The 21152-nt window shown below is 52.0% G+C and overlaps 2 protein-coding genes across 2 annotated transcripts; one reads left to right on the forward strand and one right to left on the reverse strand.

Annotated features, from left to right (window-relative positions):
* Positions 1 to 894: 894 nt before the first annotated feature.
* On the forward strand, positions 895 to 11283 carry TGME49_271100 (NUC153 domain-containing protein; the record flags this gene model as incomplete). Its single annotated transcript, XM_002365735.1, has 13 exons — positions 895 to 1779; positions 2335 to 2604; positions 2870 to 3195; positions 3505 to 3583; positions 4552 to 4790; positions 5243 to 5393; positions 5914 to 6098; positions 6680 to 6758; positions 7700 to 7816; positions 8485 to 8721; positions 9777 to 9905; positions 10269 to 10349; positions 10735 to 11283. The coding sequence occupies 13 exons, from the start codon at positions 895 to 897 to the stop codon at positions 10942 to 10944; spliced, it is 2988 nt and encodes a 995-aa protein (XP_002365776.1). The 3' UTR covers positions 10945 to 11283.
* Positions 11284 to 13523: 2240 nt separating this feature from the next.
* TGME49_271090 (hypothetical protein) lies at positions 13524 to 19682 on the reverse strand (the record flags this gene model as incomplete). Its single annotated transcript, XM_002365734.2, has 4 exons — positions 13524 to 15917; positions 16742 to 16978; positions 17574 to 17800; positions 18722 to 19682. 4 exons carry the CDS (start codon positions 19680 to 19682, stop codon positions 13524 to 13526), a joined length of 3819 nt encoding a protein of 1272 aa, XP_002365775.2.
* Positions 19683 to 21152: the final 1470 nt, after the last annotated feature.

The following is a 21152-nucleotide window of genomic DNA, read 5'->3' on the forward strand; positions in this document are numbered from 1 at the left end:
CTCCCGCAGATCACTCTTCTTGTCGAATGTCGAAGATCATCACGACGATTCAAGACGCTCTGCAGCCTCTCTGGGGGCGAAGCGTCTCTCCCTGCAGCAGGTGAGAGGCGCGAGACGCCTTTGTAGATTTCCGATCATTTTCTGCTCGTCCGAAGAGCGCTCGAAAAACGCCATCCAGCTGGCGTCGTGAATCCCAGCGTCGATTGAGTGCATGTGACCTGGGCCGCGCTCGACATGGCGGCGGCGCCGAGGCAAGACTCCTTCCCTTCTGCGTCTTCCAGCAGAAACAGTCTCTTCTCTCTCCTCGACAAACAGTGTTTGCGGGATACGAGGCGAGGAAAAAAAGATTCTCTTTTCGCCGTCTGCCAACAAAGGAGGGAAGGAAAGTCGAGAAAGCACTTGGGCACAGAGCCATGGTGTGTCTCTGCATGCGCGGGGAAAACGCGGATTTCGCAAGAATTTTTCTTGCATGCACGCGAGAAAAAGAAAAGGAAAAGAGAGGTCGCTCTCGCCCCTTTGGGAAGGCGTTTTTTGACCAATCGCTCGTTTTTCACTGTCAATTTCACCCTCAGTTTCTCTCCGCGACGGTGACACAACAGTGCGAGCCTGCTTGACTCCCGATTCACACGAAAGTCTGTCAACTTTCCGTCCTCGACATCACGATTTTCGTTCCCTCTGTTAGTCTTTCTCTCTTCTTCCTCTCCCCCTCACCCGCCTGCCGTAGCCATCCAGCAGGCTTGTCACCGGCGCCTCGCCTTTGTCTCTTATCCACGCTTTTTCTATCTTTCCTCTCTCGCGCCTCGCCACTCACTCGACTCTCCGTCTGCTTCTTTCTCCTCGTTTTTCTCTTCAGTTCCTCGAGCTGCGTGTAGAAACTTCCGCGGCGCCCTCTCTATGGCAAGGGCAGCCGCAGGGCCGGAAGGCGGCGCAGCTTCCCGCAGGCCTTCAAGCGACAATGGCAGAAAGGAAGTTAAACGATCTTCGAAGAAGTCCTCCGAGTCTTCTCTCGCCGCCTGGTCTACCTCCTCAGCTCCGGCTGCTTCGAAGAAGAAGGATCCGCGCTTCTGTGCGCATGCAGATCGCCGCTTCTTGCTCGAGAAGCTGCTGCCTTCGCAGAAAGGAGGAGCAGCACACAAGAAGCAGAGGGAGTTTCCGCCTCTCCGAAAGGAGAAGAAGCTCGAGAAGAAGAGCGCGACGCTCGTGACCGAGAAGGGAAGCGTTGCGGAGAAAGCGAGAGGACAGAGCGACAATGGAAAAGGAATCACGAAGCTCTCCGTCCGCGCGTCACTCGCAGACAGCTGGGAGAACGACGAACGATTCTCGCGAATCTTCACCGACGAGGCATTCGCTAAAGGAGGCACCATCGGGAAAGTCGACAAGTTCGGTCGCAGTCTCGAGACGAGAAAATCAAAGAAAAGCGACAAAGACGCAGCGCGTTCGAAACTGAAGACGAAGCTCCAAGAGAGACGAAAAACAGAAGGCAAGGGAGAAGAAGAGGAACGCGAAGACGATCAAGAAGGAGGAGATGAAGAAGAAGAAGACGAAAGAGCTGAAGAAGCAAAGGGAGAGGAGGAGGAAGAGGAAGAAGGAGGCGACGAAGACACTGCTGAAGAAGAAGAGGAAGCAGAGGAGGAGGAAGAAGAAGAAGGCGATGAAGAAGAAACTGCGGAAGACGAGGAGGATGAAGAGGACGATTCGTCGGAGTCGGAAACTGAGGACGAAGATGAAGAGGACGAAGGTCCTTCGGTGTGGGACAAGGAAGGTGAAGATCTAGTAATGGTAAGCCGTGCAGCGTCCAGACGTTCTTTGTCTCCTTTGTCGAAGACTTTTCTTTTTTGCTTCATCTCGTCGAGTCCGTATTCTGGCCGCTCAGTCGCGAGTTCCTTCCGATTTCCCCTGTTGGTTTTTGTGCTTCTGAGCATCGTTGGAAACTGTCGCCTTCTGTCTTTGTTGCGCGCTCTCTTTGTCTCTTCCACCTTCCCTTCGCTTCCGCGTCGCCTTCGCGTCTTCGAGGTCTAGGTTCTCGCGTTCTCGCGGTGCTTTCTTGCCAGACGTTCGCGTTCGCTGCTCTGAACACAGCGAGCAAAGGCAGGTTGCTTGACACAGATGAGTAGGCCATCGCGCGTCCTTTTAAGTGAAGCAACTCACGACAAATACGACAGGGGCTTGTGGACAGAAAGACGTTTTATCTTCCCCGGCGCTCGTTCGACGTTCGTCGACCTCGAGCGATCCCCTGAGTTCTTTTCGCCAACTGCCGCGCACTGCGTGTTGACCGTTGTGCCATCGTTTCTTCTTTGTTTCGGACGTCTTTGCGTTTCGCTCCTTTTCTTTCAGAGCGAGGAGGCGTCTCGGCGCATTGCGGTCATGGGCTTAGAGTGGGAAAACGTCACGGCGAACGACATCCTTTTGGTCTTTCGTTCCTTCGCTAGAGACTTCGCCTCCGGCTCCGCTTCACGGTCTGCAAAGAAGGCGCGCGAGTCCGGCGAGGCGCAGACGGCAACGCTCAGAGGCTCGCCTGAGACCATTGTCGAACGCGTCTCCATTTATCCTTCCGACTTTGGTCTCGAACGCATGAAGATAGAGGCAGTCAAAGGGCCTTGTATTGTAAGTGTACTGCGCTCCTGTGAGCCTGCAAACTCCACGAACGCGAAGCGCGCGGACAGCCGTTCAGTCCAGGAACTGGTGTATGTGACGCTGCATCGCTCGCGACTGTCAATGTGCGTCCTGCAGCGCGTTCGTTGTTTCGCCTTCTTTCTCCTTTGCACCCTTTTCGCTCGCTTGCATGCGTCTGGCATCCTTTTTTTCTCTCCGGGGACTCTCGTTCTATTTCCGCTGCTGCTTCCTCTCCGTCGCTCTTCTTCCGGTTCAGGACTGGGAACGCATAGAAGGCCGGCGCCAGGCCTCGCCGTCAGAGGCGGCAGCCAACGGCGAGAGCGAAGACGAAAATGAAGTCGAAGACGAAGAAACGCAAGACGAAAATGATGCAACCGACGCACGGGATGAAGCGGGCGACGCGAGTGAAGCAGAGGCGGAGGACAATGAACTTGAGGAGAAGGAGGAAAGAGCCAAGGAGAAAGGGGAGAGCGACGCGGAAGGATTCGACGATTCCACAGACGACGACGAAATTAAACCGACCGACGAAGAAGAGCTGCGCTACAACGAGGCTCTCCGCAAATACCAAATAGAACGATCGAGGTAGCAAACGCCAAAACTGCGAAGCGACGGAACGCTCGCCATGTTTCTAGAATAAACACAATGAACGCAAAGATAGAAAGAAACAAACACGGCACATCAACGTACCCGGATAGAGAAGACATGTGTGTAGAAATACATCCACTCATATATATATATATAAGACGGATAAATATTGAGAGACGTTCTTCGTACTTGTGTCCGGATCGACCGCGGTTTCGTGAGAAAGGACTTGATGTTTTCTGCGGCCTTCGGCACTGTTTAGAAAGAGTCTGTTTTAGTCTCGTTTCTGCCCCTATATTGTGTGCACAGATATTACTACGCCGTCGTCGAATTTGACTGTGTCGCCTCCGCCAAGTTTTTCTATGACGAGCTGGACGGCTGCGATATTGTAAGGACAATGACCTGGTGTGTTCAACGAGATCTGTTCCGGCGAGCGCCTGAACGGGGACTTCACTTTGTTCCGGCAAGGCGCATCCCAGCCGGAAAGGTCTACTCGTTTCTCTAGCCTATCCCCGGCAGTGTCGACTTTCGCCTTCTGTGGGTTTCCTCCCCGTCGCCACGAGCTTCGCTCTTTTTATCGTCTCGTTTCCCTTCTTGGTGTCTCTTTCGGCATCGGTCCCGTTTGTCGCCCTCCCTTGTAATCCTTATCGCTCGCGCGTTGTCCTTCTCTGTCTCTTGTTTTTTTGATAGCGCGTTTTGTCTTCTGTACCGTCGTCGCGTTCTCCTTCGTCTGCTGTCTCTTCGTTTCCTCCCTCTTTGCTGTTCTGTCTCTTCGTCTCGCGGTGCGCCTCGTCTCCGCCGGTGTGGTATTTCCTTGCGTTCTCTTTTCCGCGTCTGTGTGCCGCCTGTTCATCGCGTCTGGCTGGATCGTTTTTACCTTTGTTTTTTCATTGTGCTCGCTCGTCTGGTTTATCGGTTTCGGGGAGCACAGGAATGCATCTGAACTCTGAGTGTGTTTCAGGCGCTTCTTCGCCTCATTTGCACCTTTCTGGGCCTCTGTCTGTCACCCGCGTCTCCCGTTCGGTCTGCTCCTCCATCTTCCTAGTCTTTGCTGTGTCTCGCCTCTCTGCCCACTGGTTGTTTTTCTGAAGCATCAGCAGGGAACCTCGTAGTACCTCCACCTCCACTCCAGCGCGTCCTCTCCGCGCTACATGTCGTCCCTCTGTGTTGCTCTCCTGAGCTGTGGACCTCAAACCTTCGACACTGTTCTGAGTGTCTTCTTCGCTTCACATTAAGTCACCAATTCCGTCGGATCGGCACCCGCTGTCTCTTTCTGCAACCTCGAAGCCGTCGAGGAACGGAGGTCTTCTTTGCATTTCTGAGTTGTCTGCCCCTGTGCTGCATTCGCCTCTGCAGTCCTTCGCGCTTGACGGCTTGGATCTCCGATTCATTCCAGACGACTTAGAGTTTCCTCACCCTCCGACGTCTGTTTCTTCTCTCTCGGACAAGAAAGGCGAGGCCGGCAGAGTCGCCAGCGAGGCTGCTCTTCTTCGCTACGAACCGCCGCCCGCTGCCAGCACAGCTCTCCGACACAGCAGAGTGAAGTGCACCTGGGATGAGACGCCGCTCGAGAGAACAAAGTTGTTGACCAAGAGGTGAGCAGGACGTCTTGGAGTTCTCGAACGCGCGACGCCTGCTGCGCAGAACACAAAACAAAAGCCGTAGAACGGTGCAGAAGAGTCGATATGAGAAAGACAGGGAAATGAAGGATGCGAAAGAATGTCTCCACGCATTCTTGTAGATTATACCCCTATATCTGGAGTCACACTAATATGCATATATATATATATATATATATGTATACGCATATCTATGAGTATCTTATTTATACATATATATATATATATATATATTGACTGACTGACTATAAATACATAGTCGTGGACGTACATTCATTTTTGTATTTATTCCGATAAATGGATGCATGCGTAGAAAAACAAATCGATAGAGGTGGAGAGGGAGAGGTCATTTTTGGGCTAGGTGTGCGTTTGTTGCATGCGTTCCTTTTTACATTTTCATTCTCGGATCTCGTTGCTGTGTGTGACAGATTCACGGAAAAAGAACTGAGAGACTTGGATCTGAAGGAGTACCTTGCGTCCTCCTCTTCGTCAGAAGACGAGGAAGGAGACTGTACACAAGGAAAGCGATGGAAGCTCACAGAGTCAAACCTCCAAGAGTATCGTCGTCAGCTTCTTGGAGTAAGACAATGTTGGCTCTGTTCGTCTTCTCCTCATGCTTCTGTGTTTTAACTGTCACTCTTTTTGTGAAGGAAACGACAGTCAGCTTCGTCCTCGATGCTTCTCTCTGTACGGCTTCCTGTGCCCTTTCACGACGGCGGCGCCATCGCGTTCTGCATTTCTTTTGCCTGTTGTTTCGTATCCGTTGCGTTCCTTTTCTCCTGCTCCCTTCAACGCCAAAACGCTGCTTAGCTGGCCTTCTTCTCGGTTTCACTCTTTCCTCGTTTCATGTCGATTGTGTCTTCCTCCACATCCGTCGAAGTAACGCTGCTCGTTCTTTGCGGTTCCTTCGAAGCTTCGACTCCCCTCGCTTTTCAGCGTCTGCGCCTTCTGGACCCCCCTCTCGGTTTCGCTTCAAACGGTTTTCTGCGACATTCCTGAATTGTTTTCCTACGCTCTCGCACCTGTTCTGTGGTCTGCTTCCTTGCTTCTGTGTTTTAACTGTCACTCTTGACTGCCTACGTTCTCTTTGGGCGTCCAGGACGCGGCCGATTTGTCGTCCGACAGCGAGAACGTCGAGTCCGGCGACGAGTCGAAGAGCAAAGCCGCTTCTCTCCCTTCCTCCTCAAACGTAAAAATCAGCTTCGAGGGCAAACTGGAAGACTGGAGCTCCTCCGGGGACGACGACGACGACGAGGGAGACAACGCCGCAGGACTAACGGCGGAGTAGGCGATGGAGGGCGCGACTTTCACTGTAAAGTTCTTTTGTCTCTTGCGTCTGGCCTCCGCGGCCGGCGTCGTCGAGGGTGGAAGCAGCTCTCTTGCGGCTCCTTTTCCTCTTGTTTCGCGTTTCCATGCGCGCTTGGAGATGTTGGATGGGCGACTCGATGCGCAGACAGAAGTCTCGCGCGCTGTCGAGGAACCGCAAGGAGATTCACGACTGCTTCTCTGCTGTCTAAAGAATTCATATATACATGAAAATATGCATATGTAAATGTAAATAGATGCATATGTATATCTGTGTACCTACATGCCTGAATATTTGTACACATACAGGTGCCTCCAGGTTTATAAATATATGTATATATAAGCATTCGGTTATGCGCCGACATGCATCTATTCTCATGCGCATACAAGTGCATCCATATATATATATATATATATATATATATATATATATGCGTTTGTGTATGAATTCATGTGTGTATGTATGCATGCTTTGCTGTGTATGCGTATGTCTGTCTGTCCCGGCCGCTTGCGGGGTGTCCAACTGTCCTGTGTTGTTTCTTTCCGGTGTCTCTCCGAAGGGATGAGGAAACCTGGAAGGCGTACGTCGAGCGAAGCAAGAAGAAGGGGAAGGAACAGCGAAGACGCCAGGCCCGGCAGGTACTTGCTGTGAACAAGATGAATCTCATGAGACGGTTCAACGACCTTTAGTGTAAACGATAGCAAACAAGTATCTGTGCAAATGAACACGCATATACACACAGAGATATATATACATATACATATATACATATATATATATATACATATACATATATACATATATATATATATATATATATGTACGTAAATGTATGTTTGTGGGTCTGCATGGTGTCATTTATGCTTCCAGATGTATAGGCGAATTTGTGATACGGTCTCTGCTATCTACAGCATGGGCATTTGCAGGTCGCAGTGACGGTGGAAGGACGCCATACTGAGATCTATATATGTATACTAACAATGGAGGATTTGGCAGTGATCTCATCCCGCGTAGTGGTATCCATTCCTGTCATGTTCGCGTCGGTGCTCGACGCCGGGGCGCGTCCATGTTAATCAGTGGAGATTCGTTTGTCGACGTCCTCTTTTTTCTTCGTTCTGTCGAGCGTTGCGTGAGGCCGCGAAACTTCCACAGTGGATCTTTCGATATGTGTGGAGTTCTCCTCTTCGCCTGTCTTGTCCGTTGTGGTTGACAGCGATGTTTATTTCTGTGTCTCCCGCCGTTGTCTCTTCCTCTCTTTGCTTGCTGCGTGTTTTTCGCTCTGTTCTTCGTCTTGTCTTGTCGACGCTTGAAGCTGTGCTGTTCGCTGCCAGGGTCTTTAGTTTCTCGGTTCTCCTTTTCTCTCTCCACTCGAAGAGACGAACATCCAAACGAAGCTTTCCTCCTTTTCTCTCTCTCTCTCGCTCTGCCGTCGGTGGCAACGCTTCGCCTGTCTTTCTGCTCCCCTACGCAAATGCCGCGAATGCGGCGATACCTTTCTCCCGCGTCCCCGCGCCACTGCGTCTCTCTTTTGCTGCCTCCTTTCTAGAGTTTCTTCCTGAACTTTTCTTCGGTTCTTCAGTGGGAGGCTGCGTATGCCGCCGCGGACGAGGAGGGCGAAGAAGCCGAAGAAGCCGAAGAAGTACGAGCTGAAGGCAAGCGGAAGACCGAGCAGCGACGTCGAGAGAAAGGGAAGAAAGTAAGGGAGTGGACGACAACAGGGAATTGTCTGCGTTTCATCTCTCTGACTCGTCGTTTGTCTTCACTGTTTCTCGCGTCTTCAGTCTGAATCACAGTTTGCACTCGTATGCGTTGCTCTCTTCGTTTTGCGTGTCTCTGCTGGAGCAGTGTCCTTCGTTTTTTGAGTCCTGCTTCCGTTCTCCACTTCCGGATTCTCTCGGTTGTCGTGGACGTCTCAAGAGTATTTCGCTCTCTCTTTGTGGCTCCTGAGTCTTTGTGTTTCTTCTCGTCGGCGCGCTGGATATCCGCCTGCCGTTCTCCCCCTCCCTCTCTGCTTCTTCCGAGCACTCGTTGGCGTATGTCGTTCCCTTTTAGCGTTCTTCCTTTGTCTCGCCTTCCTCTGGAACTTCTCCGTTTCTTCTTGGGTCTTTTGCCTTGCCCGGTCTTCCTGAATTCGTCAGCCAAAGCGGCGTTTCGAGACCTCTTTGTGCACTGCTCCCTCTCTAGAGTCTTCTTCTCTTCTGCGTCTGTAGAATGCGTCTCTCTCGCACATCACTGCCGCCTTCAGTCACCCTCACTCGTGATTACCCAGGCTTCGCGAAGACCTGCTGTCTCTCCCCTCACCTCTTTGACACGCTTACCGCGTTTCCTTCTCCTCGAACTGTGACTTTCGGCGTCTCCTCGCAGTTCCCAATCTTCGCTGGGGCAGGCGGCAGCGAGGACGAAGCCTCGGCCTCAGAGGAAGATTCTGACCGAGCACTTTCAAGCTCCAGAAAGGGAGGAAGAAAGAAGTCTTCGAACGCGAACACATCCACGAGCGAGAGAAAACGTAGAGACAAAAACGATGCCTCAACGAAACGAAAAATCGAAAATGAAGAGGCCACAAAGGCCGAACTCGAACTCCTCACTCTTGGGCATGATGAGGTAAGAATTCAATAAAAATCGTAAACACGTATGAGTCGACATATATATATTTATATATATATATATATATGTATACTTATATATGAGAGCATGCATCTCAGTGTATGCTCAGTGTATGTAGTAATATAGATAATGATGTGAATGCGAACTTACAGACCCGTACGTGTACGTATGTCTATCTATATCTATCTATATCTATCTATATCTATATATAGTTATATATAAGTATATATATACATGCAAGTATATCAAAAAGTAGGGAAGTTTATACACATGTTTCGATGGCATGGTATTTGTGTATGTCAACGTGTCTGTGTATTGTGTGTGTTTCGAAGCAGTCTCGGACGTAGACCAGCTGAATGTCTTCTCAAGACTTAACCAGCTCTTCAGGCATACGTTCTCGTTTGGCCTGCAACGCGTTTTATCTGGTGCAGAGTTGCCCGCAGTCTCCCGTGGTTTTCCTTTCTGCTTCGACGCTTTTTGAGTTTCCTCTTTTCCCTTCACTGCGGCCTCTGGTCTCCCTCGAGGCGTGCAATCGCTTTCGTGATAGGCGTTCTCTTTCAGGTGTCAAGACACCGGCCGGTCTTCTTCTCTCGTCGTCTGCTGCGTCCTCTCTGACTTCGTCTCAGGCAGTCCCCCTTTCTTCCCTTTCCTCCATGCGTTTCACATTGACATGTAATTTATTCGCATGCAATCTACAAGCCAATCTATTTTCAGGCCGATGTCCCGTACCTTCCAAACCTCCAACTGTTCTAAGAATACTTGTTATGGTTTTGTACGGTACTTTCATCAAGTGATTGTAAGGTAGAAAAATACGTAAATGACGACGTCCTCCACAGGGGGCAAGCGCGTTTTCTCTGCTCGGTTTGGAAAAGTCTTTCGGAAGGCGAAAATGCCACAGCGAAGGTCCTGTTGAACCGCGATGCGAGTGCATGCGCCAAAAACGCGCCGCCGGCGGGGAAGTTAACATGCCAGTGGAGGAAGCGGAAATCCACCTTTTTACTCCAAACATCGAGGCGAAAACGCGCGCGACTGGTGCTGTTCTTGGCTTGCAGGAAACGCGACGGCACTTCGATTTGAGACACGAACTCCACAATCGGCCGAGCAAGAGAAAAGCGAAAAAGATGAAGCGCATGCGCGAGCAGGAAGCGGCGACAAATCCCTCTGAAGCATCCTCTTTCAAGGTAAACGAGGACGTTGAAACGACATGACTCTCTGATGACTTGGAGCACACTCCCGAGCGGACCTAGGACTGAACCTCGTTCGACTTCGGTGTCGCAGACTATCGTTTCTTCTACAGGCTGTCTTCTCGCTATTCGCCTATATTCTACGTGCTACCTCGCTGTCTCATATAGACCTTGATTCCAATATAAGCCGAATTTTGTGAAGTAGTTTTTAAGGGCATCTAACCTAGCCGCAGGACTACGAATAAGCTGACTTGGCGCGAGGTCGTCCTAGACGTCTTCTTCGGATTTTCGCAAATCTGAGACACCTTCCGGCGTTTCGTTGTCACTTCTTTTGTGGCGGTTTCTGTATTCTTTTTTCAGATCGACGTGGATGACGATCGTTTCTCCCGTTTGTTCTCGAATCCGGAATTCGCAATCGACCCCACAAATCCGAACTTCAAGGTATGCGATGCGCTTTCTCTCCTTGCCCTTCTTCTCTCGCTCGCGTAGTCGCAGCGTGAACGCTGGTCCCAAATGGAGTGCTCGAAAATTGCATGCGTATGCTACAAAGTGGATTCTTGTCTGACTCAGAGCTGGACGCGAATGCGGTGGACTTGGACTCGTTTAATGTGAACAGCTCCAGCCTGCTCTGCGTGAGCATTACTTCTTTATCCCTGTGTGCTCATGGGGAACGCGTCCAGCCTTTAGACGCGCATGCTTGTTACCGGCATTCCTCGAAGCTGCATGTCGCGAGGCTGAGCTTCTGCCTGAAGGTGCATGGTTTGCCGCCTGGTTTGGAGAGCATAGGAAGTCGTCATCGATTTTCTTGTATGTTTTTGATTTTCAGAAAACTGCGGCGACCGACGAGCTTCTACGAGTGAAACGCATGCGCAGCTCGAAGCTCCAGTTTACGCGCCTCAAGCAGAAGGCCGTCGCTGGGCAGGATCAGCAGCCCAGTGGCCTGAGTTTCGTCTCCACAGCTGGACCGGGGAAGACAGGCAAATCAGAGAAGCAGAAAGGAAAGAAGGGATTTACGCTGTTTGCCAAGAACGCGTAGAGAGCGCGACACAAGAGAGCTTGGAAAATGTGGAGAAGCGCATGCAGCGATGCGTGTCATCACAGCTCAATTCCTCAGGTTCCGCTAGAATTCTGTGGTGGCGCACGAGGTAGTCTCTTTGTGGTTCTTCATTTTTGCATTCCTGCTGCCGTCTTCTACGTGACTCTTTCCCCTTTAGTTTTCCTCGAGAGATGCGTTCAAGGGACAGGTGCTCTTAGAGCAAACGCACGTTCTGCTTTTGTCACCCTCGTTCGCTTTTATCTGTTCAGCTAAAAGCTCTCCATTCCCATGTGACGTCTTTGCATGCGTTGCACTGATGGCCGCGGGCCAGGTTCGAGGGTCTTGTCGCTTTTTCGTTTCTCTCAGTGTGTTGTGTTTCTCTTGCTTCCAGAGACATTTCCGAAAGCGCATGCACTCGACAGCAAAATGCAGCAGAGATTCAAGCATGTAAATCTCTTGTGTGTAGAGACAGTTTTGGAGGCTGACTGTGTTGAAACGAAAAATGCGCAAGCTGCGGTCTCCGAAGTCGCCCCTTGGTGATCCGTCGGCATTCGCAGACTTTCCTTTGGAAACATTCAGCTCTCACATGAAGGCATTTCTTCAAAGCCACGAGAGTGCAAAATTCGTCAGAGGTCCTCACGCATTGCTCTTGCACACTGTGGCATCGCAGCTCGTGACTGTTTATGCGAGAAATCCAACACTTGCGACGAGTTCACGTCGCTCCTCGAAGACACTTACTCCAAGCATATATTTAGGTCCGAGACATTTTTTTCTGCAGTCGCTTTTCTTTCGTGCGCTCCTTCTGTACACTGCATTGGTGGCGTCGGTTTGCTGAAGGGCCGTCAGTACCTTCTGAAGCAGAGACTCTGGAGTGAGAAAGCTGCTCCCGCCTCGTATAAATCGAAGCTCCGTGGTGGGGGTCTTCGTGTGCAGAAACCGAGACATGTACGCAAGTAAAGCATGTGAACAGCATGCAGAATTCTCGACCAGTTCTCTTTGAGAATCGGCAGGATGAAGAAACATTTCAATTGATTGGGTGGACTGGCTTCCCGGTAGAAAAAGCAGAGGAGTTCTACGTGAACTGCGGAGTTCAATCGACACACACTATGCGTGACAAGCGGTGGGTTTGCGGGGGCATGCCCGCATTTCTTTGTGGTCATCTTGGAACCTGGAACACGGCGAATGCCGCATGCAGCTCTTTTTGAATAAACTTATGTTCCACCGCACGCGAGGAATGTCCGCTTTCGCATACAATGGGCAAGGCGCGCGAAGCGATACACAGAAAATCGTGCATTAGGTTAGATCTTCGCAGAACCAGCTGCACTCTTTTATTTCCATATGGATGAAGCTGTTTTTGTCGAGTGCTATCGAGGCTCTTCCTGGAGAGACAAAGTCGGTCAAATGTCGGGGTTTGGTTCTACCGGAGATCGACCTACAGTCGGGGAGGAGCGAACAATAGCGCTATGCACACTCCCGCACGAACAGTAAGTCCGTGGACTTCCCTCCGTTATGCTCTTCTATTTCCATCAGGAGCTACAGCAGGAGTAGCTACGACTCGCTTGCAAGCCTGCTTTTTTCTTTGCTAGCGGCTGCATCGACTTCTGCCAAAGTTCGTGATTGGCGCGACAAATTTTCTTTGCGTGTTTATTTCACGCCAGTCACTATTTCCTACGCGCCAGATGTGAAGTCCCATCGCTCGAGCTAACGAGAGAGAGGCCTCACTGGACTGAAGACAGCCGAAGTGATAACTCGATAAAACCGAGCATTTCCAGAAGTCACGAAACAGAAAAGAAACGCTATCGGACTTTTCGAGCTTTCCTGTCCGAAAAACCATCAACCCGGCAGTCTTGCGAGAAAATCTCAGGAAAGTTGGAGAAAAGATACTAACGCTGTGGCAATTCGACTCACAGTATCCACCCATAAATCTACATATGTATAAATATTTCTATATCTATATATATACATACGTGTAAAGCTATATCGATACATATATAAGTGTATGTGCACATCTGCGTAAACAGTTATACATGTGAACACCTGAATAACGTAAATAAATGCCGACATTTTGTGTAGGGATATGTTGGCACAGGGAATTGCAAGGCAATATCCAAGTTCCTGACTTGTGAGTATCATTGGAACAAGGAAAATAGTGTCGAAATTCAAAGCTGTGTTGCCAAGATGTCCATTCATTGATCTGCTTTCTCGTCGACTTCGATTCCTCCGTCACATCGCCATCACGGAACAAGAATCCTTTGCATGCGTCCCTTTATATGCAAAGCTGACCGTGATAGCCGTTCCTCGCCGATCTGTCCCCTCTTCTGTTGGCTGGACTGTCCTCTCTACTTTATGTCCCTCTGTCTCTAACTCTGCCTCTATCTCGATTTCTGTATCTGCCTCGGTCTCTGTCTCTGCATCGTCTCTCGGCTCCGATTGTCTTCCTTTTTCTTGTTCTACCTTTTTTTCCACTTGCTCTTGCTTTTCCTCTCCGCACTGTCTGTCTCCCCTCACTTTCTCTCTCTCCACCACCTGTTTTCTTTCGCTGCCCTGACACACATTTCTTCTGTCAAAGTCTTGTGCGTTCAAGCGACCTTCCACCGCGGTCTGATCGGCGTCCCGTCTCTTGACCCTACAGCCCTGTCGCTGTGCTTGGCTTTTCCAACTGTCAAGAGACTCCCGAGTTCCTCCGCGAGTCTCGCGGCTGCCCCCGGAGCGTTCAAGACGGCTTCTCCGTTCCTTTTCACGACTGCAGGTGGGCCACAGGGCGCCATCTGACGCGCGGGAGAACACAAATCTTTCTCTCGATCTCGTCTCGTGCCGAAAGCTCCAGAGGCGCTGCCGGCGCGTCCGCCTCTCGCCCAAGGCGCCCGCGGCGAGAGGAGACACCTCTGCGCTTGGGGGCGAAACGTCGACGGGTCTCCGTCGCCGTGGATGATCGAACTGTTTAGAGTTTCGGGAAAGGAAACTTCGCGGCACGCGCTTCTCGGCGCCAGTCCGGCTGCGAATTCACTTTCTCGGAGATGGGCATCCACTTCGCTGTCTGTCTCTGGTGAGACTCCTCTTCCTCTAGACGGCGTCCAGGGACGCTTCCGAAGCGGCAAGCTTTCGGCCGAACTCTGCGGGGCGGAGACGCCGGGCAACGACCGGCGTTCTGCGCGCGTTCTCGCCTTGCTCTGCACGCTCAAAGGGGGCACACCCACCCCTCTAAACTTCAGGTTGTTGTTTTCGCGTTGAAACGCATAACGGTTTCCCTGCGGAAATAACGGAGAAGTGACGGCAGAAGGCAGTGCGTCCTCGGCGTCTGAGGAGTCGCCGAAGAAACGCAGAGAAGAAGGTCGACCGAGCGGAGAGAGGCCACCCGCGAAACGACTTGAGCCTTCCTCGCGTGCATGCAAATCTGAGTCGGAGGAAGAACCTTCTATGTCATTCAGAGGCGAAGAAGCATGGAAAGGGAGGCGGCGACGAAGCAGCCCAGCTGTGCGTCGCGAGCTGTGGGAGGTCGGCTTTTCTCCTCGACTTCCCTTGATGTCTTGTTGGGCGCAGGCTATCAAGTGGTCGAGGTACGCGAGAGCTGGGTCTGTGTTCTCTGCTTCGCGTTTCCATGGAGTCTCGTCGATGCGCGTTGCTCTTTCGTCTGAAACCTCCAGAGAGTCGAGGCCGCCAACTCCTTCGAAAAACACCTTGTTTTCCTCTCTCTCTTTGAGACTCTGCGGAGACGTTCCCGACCCGCCTCTCTCTCGGCTGCGCGGCTCTCTCCAGACGTCGTCTGAATCCGCTTTTGAAGAGCGCACAGAGACAGGGAAAGAATCCTCTTCGAAGCGATGCATGCGGGGAGGGCCGACAGTGCGCAGACGAGACGTCAGCTCCTCGTTGTGTCTCTTCGCTTCCCCGAATCGCGGGTCAGAGACGTCTTCTTGCAGAACCTCTGCAAGCGTCGGAAGCGCGCTTTCATCTCCAAACGTCGGGACTTCTCGAACTGCGACTCTGAGGGCCGCGTCGACGGCTTGTCTCTCGGCCTCTAATCGTAGCTCGAGGTGCTCGAGTTCAAGTCGCCTTTTTGTCAGTTCTGGGAGTTTTAAATTCCTGTATAGTGCAAGTGAGTCCTCACCCGAAGCCTGTGGAAGTCGTGATATCCCGGGCGCAGAGGCGCGTTCGGAGTCTCTGTCGCGAAGCCTCTGTCCAGACGCAGAGACCCGATCGAGAGGCGAGCAGGCCCCGCCTTCCTCTCGCTCCACTTGCTTCGCCACGAGCGCGGTAGACTCCGAAGGAGACACTGTCGCTTCGTCTCGTTTGTCCTGGCTCTTCAAATCCGCAACACGTCTCTGAAGAACACTGTTCGCGTTCTTCCAGGGTCCCGCTTTCATCGAAGTCACTGCATGCTTCTCCCCCCATGTGGAAGCGGCCCCAGGAAGAAGCGCCGTACAAACCAGGTGAGAGGTGAGTTCCTCTGGACGCTGAAGAGCCAGCGAGAGTCCTTGCAATTCACCCTCTCCGTTGCACGGCGGAGACGCGCATGCAGTCAGTTTGTGGGCGATTCCCATTTGCTTTTTCGTAGCCTTTTGCGAGTCGGGCAACCTGCCTTCCAGCGCCCTGGAAACCTTGCCGTCCTCGCGCTTCTCCTGAGTCTCGCAGCTTCTGTCAGGACATTCTAAAGCAAGAGGCACCGGCCCTGAAGGGAGGCTGGGTGCAGCCGCGGTCGACGTCTCCTGAGGTTTCTCCAACTCCAGGTGGTAGACGACGAAAAAGCGTAGATCCCGAATCAGACGCTCCAAGTAGCAAATGTACTGTCGCGAAGCTTGCAGCTGCTCGTGCGTTTCTGAAAGTCGCGCTGTTGCAGCTTCCAGATCTGAACGGGTCGACTGAAGCGTCGTCTCCAGGCGCAGAGATTCCCTGTCTCTCTCCTTCTCCCGTTCTTCGGTCCTCCCCTCGCGCCTCTCCAAATCCGCATAGGCCGTTCGGAGGCGAGTTAACTCCGTCTAGGGACACAAGGAAAAGACCCTCAAAACGCAGGAATTACGCGACGCGCAGCCCTGCTTCGGTGGCGGGGAAAGGAGACACAGAGGCCTCAAGAGTGAAGGCGAAACGCAAAGGCGCGACACAGGGAGTTCGTGTCAGAAGGAGAGAACAAATGACAAAGACTATCAGACTGGAGGGGAACGAAAGGGTAGGCGAAACTGTGTAACGGAGAGGAAAAGAGAAAGGAGCAAAGACACTCTCGAAAAACACAGACATCAGCGGATGAAAGACAGGCCAGTGAAGACCAAGTGTCGAATCCGCGACAGAACGTTTTGCGTTCAAGTTTAGACGATTCTCGCGCTTGTTTCATCTGGCGGGGACGAACAGGGAGACTCAGAGGAAAGATCGGAGAGAAAAGCACTTGGGGATTCCGCGTCCGTGAAGAGAACAAAGGAACCAGGAAAGGCACATCCAAAAGGGGACAATTTCATTCAACTGCCACCGACTGTCTCGGCTGTACGCCCGCCTCCATGTGTAGCCTTAGAAGCGAGGACTGAGAAGACGTTCTACATCCGGTCGTCTCCCTCACGCAAGCTTGTCGTTGTACACAAGCATGTACATATACATACATCTATATTATATATGCAAATGTCTACATACATTTATGCATATATGGACACATGGATATGTATGCATGCACATGGACGGTGAAGTGACCTTTCCAGATTGCGAAGGAAGAAGCACTGTCACCGGCAGACTTGCATTCTTTCTGGTGTGCGTGTATGTATATATGCATGTGCAAGCAGGTGTCTTGTTTGGACCTCGCAGCCGAAGAAGCCTTTACCTGAAAGGCATCGCATTCTTTTTGGAGGCGAAAGCGCGTCTCCGCAGACTGTCGAAACTCGTCTTCACTGCGTCTTTCCAGGCGCTTGAAGTCTTCTTCTCGGCTCGCAGCTGCGCGTCTTGAGGCCTCGAGTCTTTCCAGAAGTTCTTCGTTTTCTCGCTCGAGCTCTCGCACGCGGGCGTCCCTAACGACCAGCTCTTCCCGCCGCCTCTCCAGAGCTTCCTTGAGGCTGACGAGCTGCAAAGGGCAACGAAGAAAGCGGCAAGACGCTGGTGAACCGTGACCGATCGGGGGAACGAGTGTGTCCCAGCGCTAGGGCGCCCACAAGCGCGCGTGAACAGAGAAAGGAGACCTTCATCCGGAAGCCATCCTGGACAATGCGGGGGCTTCCACTCTGGGCGTCAGGCTCGTGGACAGCGAACCACAAGGCCATGCTGCCTGTTGTGGTCGGCTCCTGCGCTTTCCTTGGAGGGAGCACTTCTGCCACCGCACAAAATGCGAGAAAACACCATGCAGGAACGATACAGAGCTCCGTGAGAGCCAGCGGTAGTCATCTGGCCAAGCGGACTCGTTCTAAGAAAGCCTCTTCCGTGAAAAAAACAGAAAAACCAGAGACCTGCAAGTTGGCACACCGGAACGCGTTCGAGCAGTTGTCCATCGAGACACTCATCTGCGGGAGCAAGATTTTCGTCTTCTTCACAGGGCCGAGAACTCCTCCACTTCACAGTCGAATTCTCCTCTCTCTCCTCTCTCCTGGCCTCTCTAGTTCTCTGTTGCTTCCTCTGCCTTCTCCCCTGCTGCTCTCGTGTTCGCTTTCCGAGCGCCGACTCACCTCTCTGAACTCGTTGCTTTGTCTCCCGGCATTCTTTCCCAACTCTGCGCGGGCCTGTTGGAGGAGCGAGTCTTTTTGGTCGAGCAACTCCTTCAAGTGTCTGCTCTTTCGCTCCCAGAACTCCACGTCACTTTCCAAAAGGGCAGAGTAGAGCCGCGCGGAAGCAGAGGGTGGCAAGTGGTCGCCGACGGCGAAGCCCTGTCGGGACGTCCCTGGAGACGCGCTGTCTGACGGGAAAAGAAAAACTCGAAAGAGACATTTACAGGAGGTGTCGAAAAGCCGCAGCCGGAAAATGAAACAGAAAACAATCGGAGGGCGTTTTCCAAGGGAAGTAATCACCGAAAAAGGACGGAGCAAGATGTGAAGCCACGCAGCGCAGAAGCTGGAGACACGCCATCTCTGTGGTCTTCAGACGGCCGAGAAAACATGCCAGAAATAGATTCTTCGTATATGGGTGTGTGTAATTCAGTTCACAGGATTCAATGCATGTGCAGATGGAGTTAAAAGAGTGTCTCAACTACGTGGAGACCCCGTGATGCTTTGGGCTGCAACGAATGACCATCCAGCATTTTCAGTTGTCTCAACTCCACAGAGATCTGAAGCAAAGTGTCAAAAAAATCGATTCGCCTTCTCCTCGCATCGGTGACTTTCCTCCCGAGCTTAGTGGGCACTGCAGCTTTTCTCGAAAGGACAAGTGAAAAACACAAGATTCTTGGATGTGGGCCCTCGCACCACAGAGACGTATTTTGCTGCACTCTCACAGGGCGCCGCTCTCGAGAGGTTCGAAGAAAGCGCGTCTCCGTTGACTGTGACGATATCCGAATTCCGTGGCATTTTGGCTTCGAACTCTCCCTTCATAGTGCTGTTCCAGCTCCCTGACAGTGCATTTCCGTTTTTCGCCTCATCCGACTCGAGGCATCTTCCACTTTTCCCTTGTCTGCATCTTCCTTCACGCTCACCTCCCACTGCGTCCCTTCCTCTCCTTCGCCTTGCTTCAGCAGCCCTACCGCGGCTTCCCTTCCTCTTTCCATCGTCGCGTTTCCACGTCTCACTCTCCCTCTTCCACGCGCCTCTGTAAACGCGGCCTTCCTCGTTCTCCCTGCTCTTTGTCTCCACGCCTGTTTTTTGTCTAGTCTCTGTTCTCTCACCTTTTCGAGTTCGATGGCTCACGCCGCCCCCGCAGTCGGCAGCGGAGTCTCGGCGTCTGTCGAGGTGTTTGAGACTTTCCTGTCGTAGGTCGCTGCCCACACCGTCGCTTTCCAGAGCTTCTGTTGGCTTCCACTTCCTCTCGGTCGAGGACTCCAGATCGCCAGTTTCCGCGTCGCGGCTTCCTCGTCTGAGGTTCTCTTTGATTCGCGCAGCGTGTGCAGACAGAAGCGTTTCGTTCATCCGATTTCTGTCTCGACCCTCCTCCCTCCTCGCGGCTCTGTCTCCTTCTCCACTTCCCCCCAAAGACCGACTCGAGGCAGGGCGCCTCCCGCCTTCGCTTCTCTCTGAGCGCGCTGTGGGAGCGCCGGGAGTGTGTCCACTGACTCGACTGAAAAACAAGGAATGCCCTCTGTCTCTGGGGAGTGTATTCGCCCCTCCCTCCTCGGCGCCTGCCTCTCTCCACCCAGGTGCATCTCCCTTTCCCGAATCGCGTTTGGCTTGCTCGGGCACTGACGTCCAGCGCCTTGCATACGCCGTCCTCGGAGACCCCACAGGAGACTGCAGTGGAGTCTCAAAAGGAGACAGTTGGGCACCATCAGGAGCAGGAGGCCGCGGATTCGGACGTACTCGACCACTGAGAGATGCGACAGAAGAAAATGGTGGCAAGAGGGCATCCGAAGACGACTGGAGACGATCAGAGGAACCTGAAGGGAAATACGCGCTCCCAGACTTCTCAGTGTGGGATGTGCTGACGTCGTTTCCAGAGGCGCAGTGCGGCAGAGACTGTCTCGAGGGTCGCCTGGAGTGTTCCTTTACGTTCGCTGTTGAGGCTGAGTTCCTGTCGAGGACCTTCGGCTCCTGAGAGGCCGCGACATGCGACGATTTTTGAGATGTAATGCTGCCCTCTCGAACAGAGGGAATGTAAGGAGAGTATGCGATGGAGGAAAGAGATCTCGACATGGTGGCGGACGCACCATCGTGAGCAAGCCTTTCCTTGTCTCTTGCAATCGAAACCTTCGTAAACACCGGGTCGGTAGACGGTCCAAGAAACTTGGAATCGTCTGCAAAACGAACATGAACATCGCAGGGAGATGCAGAAATCGCGTCTTTCGAATACTGTTTTCACGGCGTGGACGTACGGGAAATGTCCCCAGGAAACCGAAGAAGTTCTACTGTTAACGACGAACGACCATTCTCTGAGAAGGTGAAAAAACATCAGTTGTTGAAAGCAAGCGAAGCTTTCCAGGTGCGTAGGCGTTAGTTCTACACCGGGACTTAAAAGCACAAACGCACAGATAGTTAGTCATACCCACACGGATACACATAGACTGCTAAGCACAAAGAGAGATGCACAGATGTCTAGACATCGATACACATAGATACCAATACCACTGAAGTCTAGACATTGATACATATTGATATCTATGAATCCTAGGAATGTTATGCGCATATATGTACCAACTAGAAAGAGATGAGTGAGGAGGCCTGGAGTTCAGGCAGCAGTAAAAACGAAGGCGGCTCCTTTTTTTTCAATCTGGACAAAGGAAAATTGAAGCCAACTGAACTATGTGGCTTGTGGTGAAATCGGGGACTACTGCCGTCTCAAAATTAAGGCCGCAAACGCAGGAAAGAGGTCCACGGCGTTTGTGTAGAGTGGAGAACACGAGAGGAGCACAGTTCTTGTCGGTGAGTTTTCCACGCATAGGTGATCGAGAAAGATGAGAAGGACCTCGAAGCAAAGGTGAACATGGAATAAGAGATTCAAGAAGACAGGCTGCGAGTCTAGTGATGCCAGGAATGCCGTTTCCGTTAGCAATGAGGAAGCCGATGGCGAGGAAGAACAGATACAGCGATACAGAGTCTCTGATCAGAGATCATGTCAGCGTCTTTCTTTTGTTGCAAGCCTCTCCTGCACCTCGTTTCACAAGACGTATCTTAGAAAAGGAAGCTGCTCACTCAAAAGTCGACGGAATGAGAGGAAGCGTCCCTTTTGTTTTGCTACAAAGAGAGCCAGAAGGAAACAAGCGCTGTGTAGGCTCCGTACCTTGAAAGAATGCTCTTACGTTGCTACCCCGCGTTTGTGCCAGACCTACATATTTCGGTACCGAAGTCGCTCTCGCTTTCCCCTGTATCGGTGGCCCGCAGGGCAAGCATTTAGGGTTTAAAACGAAAGAAACAGAGAACGGGGAGATTCTTCGGTGTGAACCGGTAGGGGGCGGCGAACGAGGAGTGCCTAAAAAAAGACGAGTTTATCGTCACGGCATCGGAGCACTCAGCCGAAACATCGTGACAGGAATGGGGCGACAGATCTCCGCTCCCGAAAACTGAAAGGGCGAAATGGGAATTAGTGTGAAGGCTTGTCGAAGGCTCACCAGAAGAAGACGAAGAGGAAAGCAGAAATGTAAAACAACGGTACTATGTCCCACATGC

Source organism: Toxoplasma gondii, chromosome VIII, assembly GCF_000006565.2.
Source record: "Toxoplasma gondii ME49 chromosome VIII, whole genome shotgun sequence".
NCBI lineage: Eukaryota > Apicomplexa > Conoidasida > Eucoccidiorida > Sarcocystidae > Toxoplasma > Toxoplasma gondii.